The sequence below is a fragment of the Mandrillus leucophaeus genome, unplaced genomic scaffold (genome assembly GCF_000951045.1).
Source record: "Mandrillus leucophaeus isolate KB7577 unplaced genomic scaffold, Mleu.le_1.0 Scaffold185, whole genome shotgun sequence".
NCBI lineage: Eukaryota > Metazoa > Chordata > Mammalia > Primates > Cercopithecidae > Mandrillus > Mandrillus leucophaeus.
Genome location: NW_012101865.1, coordinates 16,610 through 30,118, shown reverse-complemented (window position 1 = coordinate 30,118; position 13,509 = coordinate 16,610). Strand labels below are relative to the sequence as shown.

Sequence of the window (13,509 nt, the reverse complement as noted above, 5' to 3'; positions counted from 1 at the left end):
CTAATTTTTGAATTTTTAGTTACAGACAGGGTTTCACCGTATTTGCCAGACTGGTCTCAAACTCCTGACTTCAAGTGATCTGCCCACCTCGACCTCCCAAAGTGCTAGGATTGCACACATGAGCACCATGCATGACCCATATTGTTTACTTTTTTTATTTTTGTTTGTCTCTCTCAGTAGAATATAAACTTCATTAATGCCTAGACCTTGTCTGTGGTAGTCACTGTATTTCTAAAATCTAGAAAAATATATGGCACATGAGTCCAAGGTATGTCTAATTCCTTGTCTCATGAAAGATTTGTATTATACAAGTTCTGAGTAGGGCGGGAGCCGTGTGTTTGTATAGGCTAGGCATTTACATGGAGCAGCTTCAAGCAGGTACTTTAAAGATTAATTGGGTGCTCGCTTTGGCAGCACATATGCTAAAATTGGAACGATACAGAGAAGATAGCAGGCCCCTGCGCAAGGATGACATGCAAATTCATGAAGCATTCCATATTTTTACTAGAAATACCATTTGACCCAGCTATCCCATTACTGGGTATATGCCCAAAAGATTATAAATCATGCTGCTATAAAGACACATGCACACGTATGTTTATTGCGGCACTATTCACAATAGCAAAGACTTAGAACCAACTCAAATGCCCGTCAATGATAGACTGGATTAAGAAAATTGTGGCACATATATACCATGGAATACTATGCAGCCATAAAAAAGGATGAGTTCATGTCCTTTGTAGGGACATGGATGAAGCTGGAATCCATCATTCTCAGCAAACTATCACAAGGACAAAAAACCAAACACCGTATGTTCTCACTCGTAGGTGGGAATTGAACAATGAGAACACTTGGACACAGGAAGGGGAACATCACACACCGGGGCCTGTTGTGGGGTGGGGGGAGGGGGAGGGATAGCATTAGGAGATATACCTAAGGTAAATGATGAATTAATGGGTGCAGCACACCAACATGGCACATGTATGCATATGTAATGGACCTGCACGTTGTGTACATGTACCCTAGAACTTAAAGTATAATAATAATAATAAAGTATAATAATAATAAAAGATTAATTGGATATGAGTGATAATGGGAGGAATTGAAAACATCTGAGATGTCTGTTTATAGAAGTAGTTCCTCAGTCACCTGGAGGTGGGGGCTATGAGGGGAGAGAAACAGAAATTATAGTCTTCTAAAGGTAGTTGGGGGCAATCAGAGGAGCCAGTTGACAAGGCTGGGTTTTAATCGTTTTGATTTTTAGAAAAAATCATTTGTTACAAACATGTCTTCATCATAGATTTCAAGGTACAAAAATGAGGTTGGTAAAGTATTCTGAATACTTAAGGGAAGAAAAGTTTTGATGGTGGCGGTTGCATCACCAGTGTTAATACTTGTAGAGAAGGCAAGGATGATGAGAACTGAGGGGGAAAAGACCTTTCTTTTTTTTTTTTTCCTGAGACAGTTTCACTCTTGTCGCCCCGGCTGGAGCGCAGTGGCATGATCTCAGCTCGCTGCAATCTCCGCCTCCCAGGTTCAAGCAATTCTCCTGCCTCAGCCTCCCAAGTAGCTGGGATTACAGGCGCCTGCCACCATGCCTGCCCAATTTTTGTATTTTTAGTAGAGATGGGGTTTTACCATGTTGGCCAGGCTGGTCTTGAACTCCTGACCTCAGGTATTCCGCCCAAAGTGCTGGGATTACAGGCATAAGCCACTGTGCCTGGCCCAGAAAAAGACTTTTGAATTTGGTTATTAGAAGTTTATTAGTGACATCTGGGTACACAGTTCGAGTTAGAGGAAGAGGCCAATTATAGAGGGTTAAAGAGAACATAGATGCCGTGTGCTCTTCCGAGTATGTTTTTGTTAGAAAGATGGTTCTGCAGGGACATCACTTAAATCACATATAACAGTATCTTGTATCCCTAATTGTCATGATGCCATAGATGTCTTATTTATACTTCTCTTTGGCTTCACGATATTAAGCATGTAGTAGATGTGTTGAAAATAATAACTGTGTGAGTGAAAAAAAAACGTACAGATGGTGTGTTCAAAACAGGCCAGGTGCAGTGGCTCATGCCTGTAATCCCAGCACTTTGGAGGACCAAAACAGGAAGATCACTTGAGCCCAGGAGTTCGAGACCACCCTGGGCATCATAGCGAGAGCCTCTCTTACCCCCAACCCCCACCTCCAGATATTAGCTGGGCATAATGGCAAGAGCCCGTTGTCCCCGCTACTTGAGAGGCTGAGGTGGGACCATTACTTGAGTCTGGGAGTATGAGGCTGTAGTGAGCCATGATCATGCCTCTATGCTGCAGCCTGGGCAACAAGGTGAGACCCAGTCTCAAAAACAAGCCAAACCTTTATCAGTGAAAGGAAATAAATACAATACAAGTTAAAGTGAGGGGTGTGTTGTTGTATTTTGTTTTTGGATTGTTTGGAGACAGGAGGGAACCAGTGGGAAGGGAAGGATGGTACTGAGCAAAATATGAGAGTTGAAGGAATAACGGTTCGCAGTTGTTTCCAGAAAGTGGTAAGAAGAAATGGGCTTATTTATTGGGGTTAAGGAGTTAACCTTAGAAAGGAGGTAGATCTCTTTCTCTGAGGTGTGATAGAAGTGAAAGTAGACATAGTGAGAGGTAAGAATATGAAGAAACCAATGACTTTCTCAGGTGATATCCTTAGGATGAGGTTTAGTGAATGAGGATTGGGGACCTTAAGGAGGTAGAAGAATTGCAATAACTATTGTGTGAGAATCATGCTAAGGAGTCAAAAGAATTCCTCAAGTTTTACCAGATAGCAGTGAAAGTGAGTCTTGATTATTTTGGAAAGGATTATCTCTAGATAGTACATCTGTTGTAGAGCTTAACTTCAGAAACTTAATGTCCATAATAATGTCGGCATATTTTGGATTGGATTGCTGTTACTACTTTATTATTTACCTATTTTTCCAGCTATTTTTCAGACTGTGAAATGGTGATGTAGATGCGTTTCACTAGAAAACTTGTTATGCAAATACTAATTTTATTCATTCAGACTTTGTGGATTACAAATGTTTTAACATAAAACTTTTTAAAAAATTTTATTTATTTTATTTTTTTGAGATGGAGTCTCCCTCTGTTGCCCAGGCTGGAGTGCAGTGACACGATCTCGGCTCACTGCAAGCTCCGCCTCTCGGGTTCACGCCATTCTCCTGCCTCAGCCTCCCGAGTAGCTGGGACTACAGGCGCCTGCCACCATGCCCAGCTAATGTTTTGTATTTTTAGTAGAGACAGGGTTTCACCGTGTTAGCCAGGATGGTCTTGATCTCCTGACCTCATGATACGCCCACCTCAGCCTCCAGAGTGCTGGGATTACAGGCGTGAGCCACCACACCCAGCCAACATAAAACATTTTTAATGTTGCTTACATTGGAGGAACTTGAAGAAAATTATAATCTGGTATCAAATGAGGATTTTTGACTATATACTTTTTAATTTGTTGTTGTATATTATAATTTAATCCTATATAATTTGTAATTGAAGATCAGAAATTCTTCAAATGGTGAAGAGATGTTTTTCATACCTTAAAATTTAATATTTAATATCTGGATAGAGAAAGGAATAGATTGAAGCACTGGAGTTTCTGAAAAATACTGAGGTTGCTTTTTAAGTAGTAAAGATTTTAGAGTTGAGATAACTTGAGGGCTATGTCAATCTTTTATTCAGTTATATTATTTTTATCTATTTTTAATTTATAAATTAATTTTTTTATTTTAAATTGTAGAAATGGGGTTTCACCATGTTGCCCAGGCTGGTTTTGAACTCCTGGACTCAAGTGATCCACCTTCCTCGGCCTCTTAAAGTGCTTGGATAACAGGCGTGAGCCGCTGCATCCAACTTCCTTTATTCTGTTTTTATGAGAACAAGTCAGGTTATAAAAATTTAAAAATTAGAGTTAATACAGATTTTACACTCTTATTAGTTTCCGTTTTTCAAGAGACTGTTGTTCTTTGATAACCCTAAGGTCATTATAATAAAAATTAGGATTAGCTCTGCAAGTCAACTGTAAGTTTCAGATTGTTTCCGTTCTTTCTTAACCATCTTCTTCTGCCCGCATCTTTAAAAAAAAAAAAAAAGACAGTAGGCTTTATGACTCTAAAATCAAATGCTTATGTTGGATTCTAATAAGGGGGTTTTATTTCAGGTGTTTGTAGGCAAAATACCAAGAGATTTATATGAGGATGAGTTGGTGCCCCTTTTTGAGAAGGCTGGACCCATTTGGGATCTGCGTCTTATGATGGATCCACTGTCTGGTCAGAATAGAGGGTATGCATTTATCACCTTCTGTGGAAAGGAAGCTGCACAGGAAGCCGTGAAACTGGTATGTGATAATTATCCACTGTCTAGCAAGTCACTATTTGAGGAAATAAACTTTAATTCAAAAATATTTGTAGTTAACATTATTTTGATTCCTTCAGTTGTTGCTTTGAATATTTCTGTACTGACCAAGTTGGTATGTGACTTTTGCTTTTTTTCTGACTGTAAAACTAAAAAAGAACTGAAAATACCCAAGAAGTAATGTTTTATAGAAAGTTTCCCATTGATTTAAGAAGTTATCTATTAGATTGATTAACATCAGAAGTTTCATATGAGTATTTGGCTTATGGATTTCTGTTTTTTGGTTTTAGGCAAAAGGATATCAATTCTTGATATTAAACTTTAGGATTCTTATAGTATAATGAAGGCTGGAATGGGCTGTGGGGAATGTAGTAGTGGATGACAGTGACTTTTAGGATTCCATTCAGAAAATAGTTGTGAATCTGTTTTATTTTTATTACAGCCTATTCATATGATTTATTTCATATTTTCTAAGTGTATTTTTGTTCTTTCTTTATGTTTCTTGGCCCTTGAGTCTTCTCTGTCTTTAATCTTTCTGTCTCCTCCTACTATTTATAGCCAGTCTCAGATTAATTTCCTTTCTTTAGAGCCTTTAACCACTTGGTGCTCGTTTCAGACCAGTAGTAGTAGTAACAAAGTTCTGCAAATCAAATGTATCTTCACTCCTGCTGTATTTAAGACACAGCTATCTCAGTATTTTAAAATAACAATGTCATTTTTTTTTTTTTGGCATACTCTTGCCTGACATCTGAGGGCCTCACTAAGTCTGGTTCTAGCCTTTCTAGATGATCAGCCTGTTTCATCATCAAGGCTTTTGGTTTCATTACTGGTGTCTGAATCAGTTCCACTCGTAGCTTGACCCAGATTTTAGTTTTTATTATGGATTTTTCCTTCAACTTGTTTATTTAATATTAAGTTTTCATTTTTGGCAACATATGATTTTCTTTTTAATACTCATATCTCTTAGTAAACTAATAGTTAAATAATATTAAAGTATAAGAAGCTAAAATTGGCCAGATGTGGTGGCTCACGCCTGTAATCCCAGCACTTTGGGATGCCGAGACAGGTGGGATCACCTGAGGTCAGGAGTCAAGATCAGCCTGGCCAACATGGTGAAACCCCGTCTCTACTAAAAATACAAAAATCAGCTGGGCGTGGTGGCGCACGCCTGTAGTCCCAGCTACTTGGGAGGCTGAGGCAGGAGAATCACTTTAACCCGGGAGGTGGAGGTTGCAGTGAGCAAAGATTGTGCTACTGCCCTCCAGCCTGGACGACAGAGCGAGACTCAGTCTTAAAATTTAAAAAAAAGGCTAAAATTTGTCAAGAAAATCTACTGTAGTGATTTAAATAAAATACTTTTTGAAAATATTGTGTTTGGTAGACAATTTAAAACTATATATTTAGAATTCTGTGACTTCTGTAGAATTTGAAATTTTTCTAATCCAATTTACATTTCCAAGGACCCTGAATGATCAGTCTCAGGTATTTTTTTCTGAAAAATCTGTGGGAAAACATTTTCAGATAGATAAAATTAAAATATGAAATAAGATACTTTAAACAATAAAGTGAGTCATTTTTATATGGAAGAGTAGTGAAGGTTAACAAAACCAAACTAAAACAAGAGACTGTGACAAGTTTAAAGTATACATTCATATTATGGAAAGCATGAGGGAGCTTGGTGAGTTGATGAAGCAGGGAGCATTTGGCCTTAAATTGTTGAATTGTTTTAGATTAAGATCAGTTGTCCTGAGTTTGGGGTGGTTTTGGGGTCTCTGGTTCTTTTCTTCATTGCAGTGTGACAGCTATGAAATTCGCCCTGGTAAACACCTTGGAGTGTGCATTTCTGTGGCAAACAACAGACTTTTTGTTGGATCCATTCCGAAGAATAAGACTAAAGAAAACATTTTGGAAGAATTCAGTAAAGTCACAGGTAAAACAAAAATGTATTTAGAAATTACTTTTGCGAAATGTGTTATACTACTTATAAGTGCTCACAAAAACTGAGGGGTTATATGTATTAAATTAAGAATTCAGGTCTTCAGTGTCTAAATTGCTTCCTTTCTGCTTTATAGTGGTTTGGATTTAAACAAATTCCCTTATATCCTTCATTTCTTGGAATGTCCCCTTCACTTCTTTGTCTTAATTGAACCTTGGCTTTTGCTGGAGCTTTTGCTCTATAGCCTTCAAGTGAATGCTTTTTTCCCCCTTGACAGTTAGTGTATTTTAGGACCAAGAGAATGAAAGTTTTTACTCCCTCCCTGTTGCCTTGTCTAGATCAGATATTTTGTTTATTTGTTTGTTTTTTGAGACGGAGTTTTGCTCTTATTGCCTAGGCTGGAGTGCAATGGTGCTATCTTGGCTCACTGCAAGCCTCCTTGGTTCAAGCAATTCTCCTGCCTCAGGCTTCCTGGTAGCTGGGACTACAGGCATGCACCACCACGCCCGGCTAATTTTGTATTTTTAGTAGAGGTAGGGTTTCTCCATGTTGGTCAGGCTGGTCTCGAACTCCCAACCTTTGGTGATCCGCCTGCCTTGGCCTCCCAAAGTGCCAGGATTACAGGCGTGAGCCACTGTGCCTGGCCGATCAGATTTTTTAAAATATCCAATTCTAAATCCATGGAATTGATTGAGAAGTAGATTTTATATCGTAGTTCTGTACACATTTATATATAACTGAAACAATTTAACAAAACTGTACTTTTATTTATTATACATGATTTATTTTGATACTTCTTATTCTATTTCATTTTTTAAAATACCAGTTGTGATCTAATACTACCTATGATTTAAAAACACTGCGTTAGACCACTGCCTCCCCTTGTAAAAACTACTATTCCTTTACATTTTTATCATTCAGACAAATGCTTTCCCTTTTGTTGAAGCTGTCAATCATTGCTCTTCTGGTTTCAGCCTTTCATTAATCCAAAGATTGCTTCTGGCTCACTATCTTCCTCTTCTGCCCTAAATTAACTTATTTCTAGTACCTTTAACATCTACATTGGTGAACCATCCAGGGCTTTAGACTCCTACCTATTTCTATGATTACCTCATCTTTAGTCCTTTACTTCAGCTCCACCATATCCAGATTACATTGTGGATCTAGGCACCAGAAATTCTGTGCACTTTAAACTCTTAATTTCTAGCGTCTCACTTTGTAACCACTGCCACCATCCACTATATTGTGTTGTCAAATACCCCTGTTGGCACAATTCTTTGACCTCATCACTTTATTATCTATATCTCCTTCTGGCTTCATGATCATTTATTCATTCTTTCAGCAGGTGTTTATTAAAGTTTCTGTTAAGTGCTGGCATTGTGCTATGTGCCTGGGATACATTGGTGACTAAGAGACATATTCTCTGCTTTCATAGATCCTATATCCTGGGAAAGGAGATAAGACCAAGAATATAAATAATAAAAATTAAAGGAATATTTAGACATTGTGATAAGACACTGAAGCAGGAAATATAGGATATTTAGCTAAAGAATAGCTACTATCCCTGTTTGGATGGTTCTGGAAGACTTTTCTGATAAGATGACATGTCAGCCAGCACCTGAAGGATGAAGAAGATGTAGCATACAAAGAGCAAAAGGAAGTGCATTCCAAGGCATTAACACATGCCGAGGTTCCAAGGCAAGAAAGAAGTCAGTATATTACAGTAACTGAGGAGACTAGTGTTATTAAAAGGTAGAATTAGGAATATAATTGTATGAAATGAAGTAGGCAGGGCTTCTGTAGGCCATGTAAGGAGTTGGGTTTTTATTGTATATATAATGAGAAGGCATTTAAAAGTTTTAAGCAGGAAATAACACCTGTTTCATGTTTATGGGATATTATTCCTACTGCTGTGTGGATAGGGACTTGGAGAGAAGGGGCATGAGTGGAAGCTGATAAATTAGTTGAAGCTGTTATACTAGTACAGATAGAGGATTAGACTAGCGTAATAGCAGTGGAGATAGAAAGAAGTAAATGAGTTTGGAATTGGTTAGGAGAGATGAAGTAAAGGAAGAAATCAAGAATGTCTAACCAATTTCTGGCTTCAGAACCAGGTGGATGGCACTGTTTATTAGATAGGAAGTCTAGGGAAGGCAGATTTTGGCCATGGTGGTTCAGTTTTGGACATGTTAAATTTGCGATTCTAAGACATCAAAGAGGATACATCAGGTAAGAACATAGGCACATCTAGAGCTTAGAGAAGTCTGGGCTAGGAAAAAAATCTAAGCATTTGTAAGGGTATAGATAACATTTAAAAATAGGGCTAGCTGACATTATTCAGAAAGAACACATATGGAAAGATAAGGGCAAAGGACTAAGACCAGAGGAACACTAATATTTAGTGATCACTTCCATTCTTGGTTAAAAATAGTAACTTTTAAGTTAGCTTGGCCATGATTAGTTGTCAAAAGTTAGTTCTCTTGGGTTTATGTTAATAGTTTTGTTTTTAAGATCCTTGTTAGTGCTTTTATAGTCATGTTATATCAAACGCTCTAAAATACTGTAGCATGTTAAATGTCAGAATACAGTAGTTAGATTTGTTGTATATGGCTATACCTTAAGAACCCCTAAAATTAAAAAGGAACATCATATACTGTCCCAAACCCCATATCTGATTATGTTGATTTAATTGTCTACTAATTGTCTACAAAGTTAGTGACTCATTTTGAGGCTGCGTCACTTATTTTTTGCTCATCGTCAAGCGGATTTAGGTCTGCCTAATCGCTAGATGTGTGGTGGATGCTTTTGGCTTATATATCTGGCTGTTGGTTTAACAGAGGGTTTGGTGGACGTTATTCTCTATCATCAACCCGATGACAAAAAGAAGAATCGGGGGTTCTGCTTCCTTGAATATGAGGATCACAAGTCAGCAGCACAAGCCAGACGCCGGCTGATGAGTGGAAAAGTAAAAGTGTGGGGAAATGTAGTTACAGTTGAATGGGCTGACCCTGTGGAAGAACCAGATCCAGAAGTCATGGCTAAGGTAAATACAGTTGCTTGGAGTGGGCATAGGGTCATCATTTAAATTTTGTACTCAGAATGAAGCTCAAATATTTTGAGTTTTATGATAAATAGAAATTGTAGCTTTAGACTTTAACTGTTTGGCAAGGAGCAGCTTTAACACTAAAGTTAACAGCCTGTCTTGGTATCCAGGAATTTCCATTAACCATCCCTTTTCCTGCAGATTAAATGTGCAAAAGGAACTGAAATGAAATTCCTTCAATTAAGTATTTTTATACACACTGGGTATTTGTTTAGTGCTCGGCACTGTGAGGGATAGAGGTTTTTTTTTTTTAAAGGTCTTGAGTAAAGTGAGAAGTAATGTTTTGGAGATTATAAATTATAATCTTCATTGACTATATTATGCCTTATTACTTGGCTGTGAATTATGTTTTATTTAGATTTATAGCTGATTTTTCTTTTTTTAAGCTTTTTTTTTATTTTTATTTTTTATTTTATTTATTATTACTACTTTTTGAGACGAAGTCTTGTGTCGCCCAGGCTGGAGTGCAGTGGTGCGATCTCGGCTCACTGCAACCTCCACCTCCCGGGTTCAAGCGATTCTCCTGCCTCAGCCTCCTGAGTAGCTGGGACTATAGGCGCCTGCCACCATGCCTGGCTAAATTTTGTATTTTTAGTAGAGACAGCATTTCGCCATATTGGCCAGGCTGGTCTCGAACTCCTGACCTCGTGATCTGCCTGCCTTGGCCTCCTAAAGTGCTGGGATTACAGGCATGAGCCACCGCACCCCGCCTGTTTTAAATGATCAAGTTCCATTAGTGTATTGTCCCCATGAAGAAAGGCAAAAGATTGTCGTGTTTGCTCTTATTCGTTAGTGGCAAAATATGCATGGCAAGTCCTGAAAAGGGCACTCAATTCCCTCCTAATTCCTGTGCTTGCATTGCCAGGATCTTAATAGTGGTGCCATGAGTACTGGTTCTTAATTTTTCCTTTCGGCGACTCCTGGGACACATCACAGTTGCATTTCTTTTGTTTTTTGAGATGGAGTCTCGCTGTGTCTTCCAGGCTGGAGTGCAGTGGCGCGATCTCAGCTCACTGCAAGCTCCGCCTCCCGGGTTCACGCCATTCTCCTGCCTCAGCCTCCCGAGTAGCTGGGACTACAGGCGCCTGCCACCACACCTGGCTAATTTTTTGTATTTTTAGTAGAGACAGCGTTTCACCATGTTAACCAGGGTGGTCTTAATTTCCTGACCTTGTGATCTGCCCTTCTTGGCCTCCCAGAGTGCTGGGATTACAGGCGTGAGTCACCGTGACTGGCCTCAGGGTTGCATTTCTGCTGCTTAAAATGAGCTCTTGAGCATTTTAATTGTATCTTCCCTTCACAGGGAGGCAGCCACTCTGAATGGCCATGAGTTAATGGTTGGATTCTTCTTGATAAGTCAGAAGTCAAGGTTTTTATTCCAGCATTTGAGGAGGCAAACCCTTGCTCTAAATATTTTGGAGGAGAACCCTGGTTTATACTTGTATGGTAAAGTCTGTGTAGGCAATGACATCTTTGGGTTAAGCAGATAAGATCTATTGAGAATGAACCAGAGAGGCTCTCAGAAGTGCTACTCAGTATCTTTTATCTCATATTCCTTGAGTAGATGGGTAAGGGATAGAGAATTCAAATAACTCTTAGTTTTTATTTTAATTTTTTACTAGCTTGATTTTGATTCCCATTGTTTCTTCTCCTAATACAACTATGACTTTGGGTAAACTACTAAACACGGATGTCATCTATTTTATTGAGCCTGGATCAGTCTCTAAAGATCACCACAACTTTGAATCCACCTGTAGTAACTAAATAGCCTGTGTTGCTTTTTCTGTGAAAATATTTTAAAATAGCATTATAGATGTATTACATATTATAAAAGAGGAATAAAATCCCATGAAAACCAAAAGTATAGCTTGTAATTTGCTTACCAGCCACTTCTCACATAACCTTTAGTAGCTGCTCAGACGGAAGTTCATCCTAATCTTTTTTTAGGGTTAGAAAACTTCAAGATTTTATTCTGGTAACTCCTTTTTCGTAAATCTAAAACAGGTTTTGGAATGAAAATGAGGCCTCCATAAACCTAGGATTAAATATTGTAGAGCCCTTTATTGTTTTCTTTTCTTTTTGTTTTTTTTTTTTTAAAGAGATTGGGCCTCATTATGTTGCCTAGGCTGGAGTGCAGTAGCTGCTTACGTGTGTAATCATAGCCCACTGCAGCCTTGAACTCCTGGGCTTAAGCGTTCCTCCCGCTTCAGCCTCCTAGGTAGCTTGGGACTACTGGTGCTTACAACTGCACCCAGCTCCTTTACTGTTTCCTAATTGAAAAGAAAAGATTGTCCATTTGAGTAAAGCTTCTGTTATTCACACTATCAATTTACAATTCACTGAAGATTTTTTTGCCAAGTTGGGTCAGTTTTACAATGTACCAAAACCTAAAAGCCTAAATATGTGTCTCTTAAAGGGACCCTTTTTCCTGTTGAACATTTTAAACACAGTTTCAGTAAGTGATTTTGATATAGTATGTTAACGGTTTCATCATAGAAAATTCCATGTTGAATTTTTTTTAAAAGCAACTGAGCCAGTGGGAGTCTGTGTAACATAGAGGCTGGACCTTAGTATGATAAACTGAGAATAATAAAGGGGATGGAGCATTTGTGAAAAATGTTAGTTTTTTTTCCTCTTTAAATTAGTAACTTCTTATTAGATAGTCCTTTATCTGAAGCAACAAGTTGTTCAATATGTTAGTTTTTTATTTGGATAGGTACTATATTTTCTTAGTTTAAAAGTTATATAGAAAAGTATAGACATAGAAATTTCCTTTCTACCCCTATGCCTATGTCTACCAAATCCCCTTTGTCCCCTATAAGGCATCCAGTTTTAGTAGTTTCTGGTTTATCTTTTTAGTATTTCCTTAGGCAAATATGAATATACTTCCTTAATTCTTACATGAGTGGTAGTAATGTTGGCAGCCTACTATATTCACTGATCTACTTTTTGTTTATTCACCATCCTGTTTCATCAGCTCTGAGGAAATACACTATTATTATATGAACCACTAAGTAGTTATAAAACACTGCCAACTAAACTATGGCACAGTACTTGCTTATCACATTGACTGTAAGTTGTTTCTTTATTTCAGAGATGTAAAAACAGGAAAAACAGTGTACCCTGTCAATCTCTGTTAGCTCATAGAGCTCTTTTTTTGGGTTTTTTTTTTTGAGACGGAGCCTTGCTGTGTCACCCAGGCTGGAGTGCAGTGGTACAATCTTGACTCACTGCAACCTCTGCCTCCCGGGTTCAAGCGATTCTCCTGCCTCAGCTTCCCGAGTTGCTGGGGTTATAGGTGCCTTCTACCACACCTGGCTTATTTTTGTATTTTCAGTGGAGACGGTGTTTCACCATGCTGGCCAGGCTGGTCTCGAACTCCCAACCTCAGGCAATCCGCCCACCTCGGCCTTCCAAAGTGCTGGGATTACAGGCGTGAGCCACTGTGCCCAGCCCTCTTCTTCATTTTTTATGACTACATAGTAGTCTATTCTGTGGAGGTACTATAGTGTATTTAACCAGCTGGATATTGAATTGTTTCTGATCTTTTGCTCTTACAATGCTGGAATGAATAAGTTTATGTTAGTTGATACAAGTGGAGATATATCTGTAGGATAGTTCTTAGGGGTAGAATTGTGGGCCAAAGGGTAAATACATCTGTAATTGTTAAGATACTGCCATATTCCTGTCTGTAGGAGATACACTATTTTACATTCCTGCTAGCAAAATACAAGATAATTATTTTCCTCATTCTTGACAAAATAGTGTATGATCAAACTTTTGAACTTTGCCAACCTGATAACAAATGGTCTCAGTGCCATTAATGATTAATGATTTGCGTCTCTTACTATGAATGGTTTGAACTTTAAATATATTTTAAGAGCCATGTGTGTTTCTTTGTATGAATCACATATTCATGAATTTTGCCTATTTTTCTATTCAGTTGTTGAGCTTTTTCTTATTTTCTGGTTCTCTGATATAAAAGAGAGATTAGCTGTTTGTGATACATGTTGCAAATACCTCATCCATATTTATTGTCTTTGCTTACAGTATTTGTTGCAATATAGAAGTCATTTATTTTTATATATCATTC

General features: G+C 38.2%; 1 protein-coding gene across 6 annotated transcripts in view; it reads left to right on the top strand.

Moving 5' to 3' along the window:
- HNRNPR (heterogeneous nuclear ribonucleoprotein R) overlaps nucleotides 1–13,509 on the top strand; it is a 34,362-nt gene that overhangs the window by 16,275 nt on the left and 4,578 nt on the right. For 3 of the 6 annotated variants that reach the window (XM_011977815.1, XM_011977813.1, XM_011977811.1), the window contains 3 exons: nucleotides 4,184–4,360; nucleotides 6,172–6,307; nucleotides 9,151–9,356. In XM_011977815.1, coding sequence (XP_011833205.1) covers nucleotides 4,184–4,360; nucleotides 6,172–6,307; nucleotides 9,151–9,356 — 519 coding nt within the window. Of the gene's footprint in view, nucleotides 1–4,183; nucleotides 4,361–6,171; nucleotides 6,308–9,139; nucleotides 9,357–13,509 lie in introns of all 6 variants that reach the window. The other 3 variants (XM_011977814.1, XM_011977810.1, XM_011977812.1) reach the window with 2 other exon arrangements.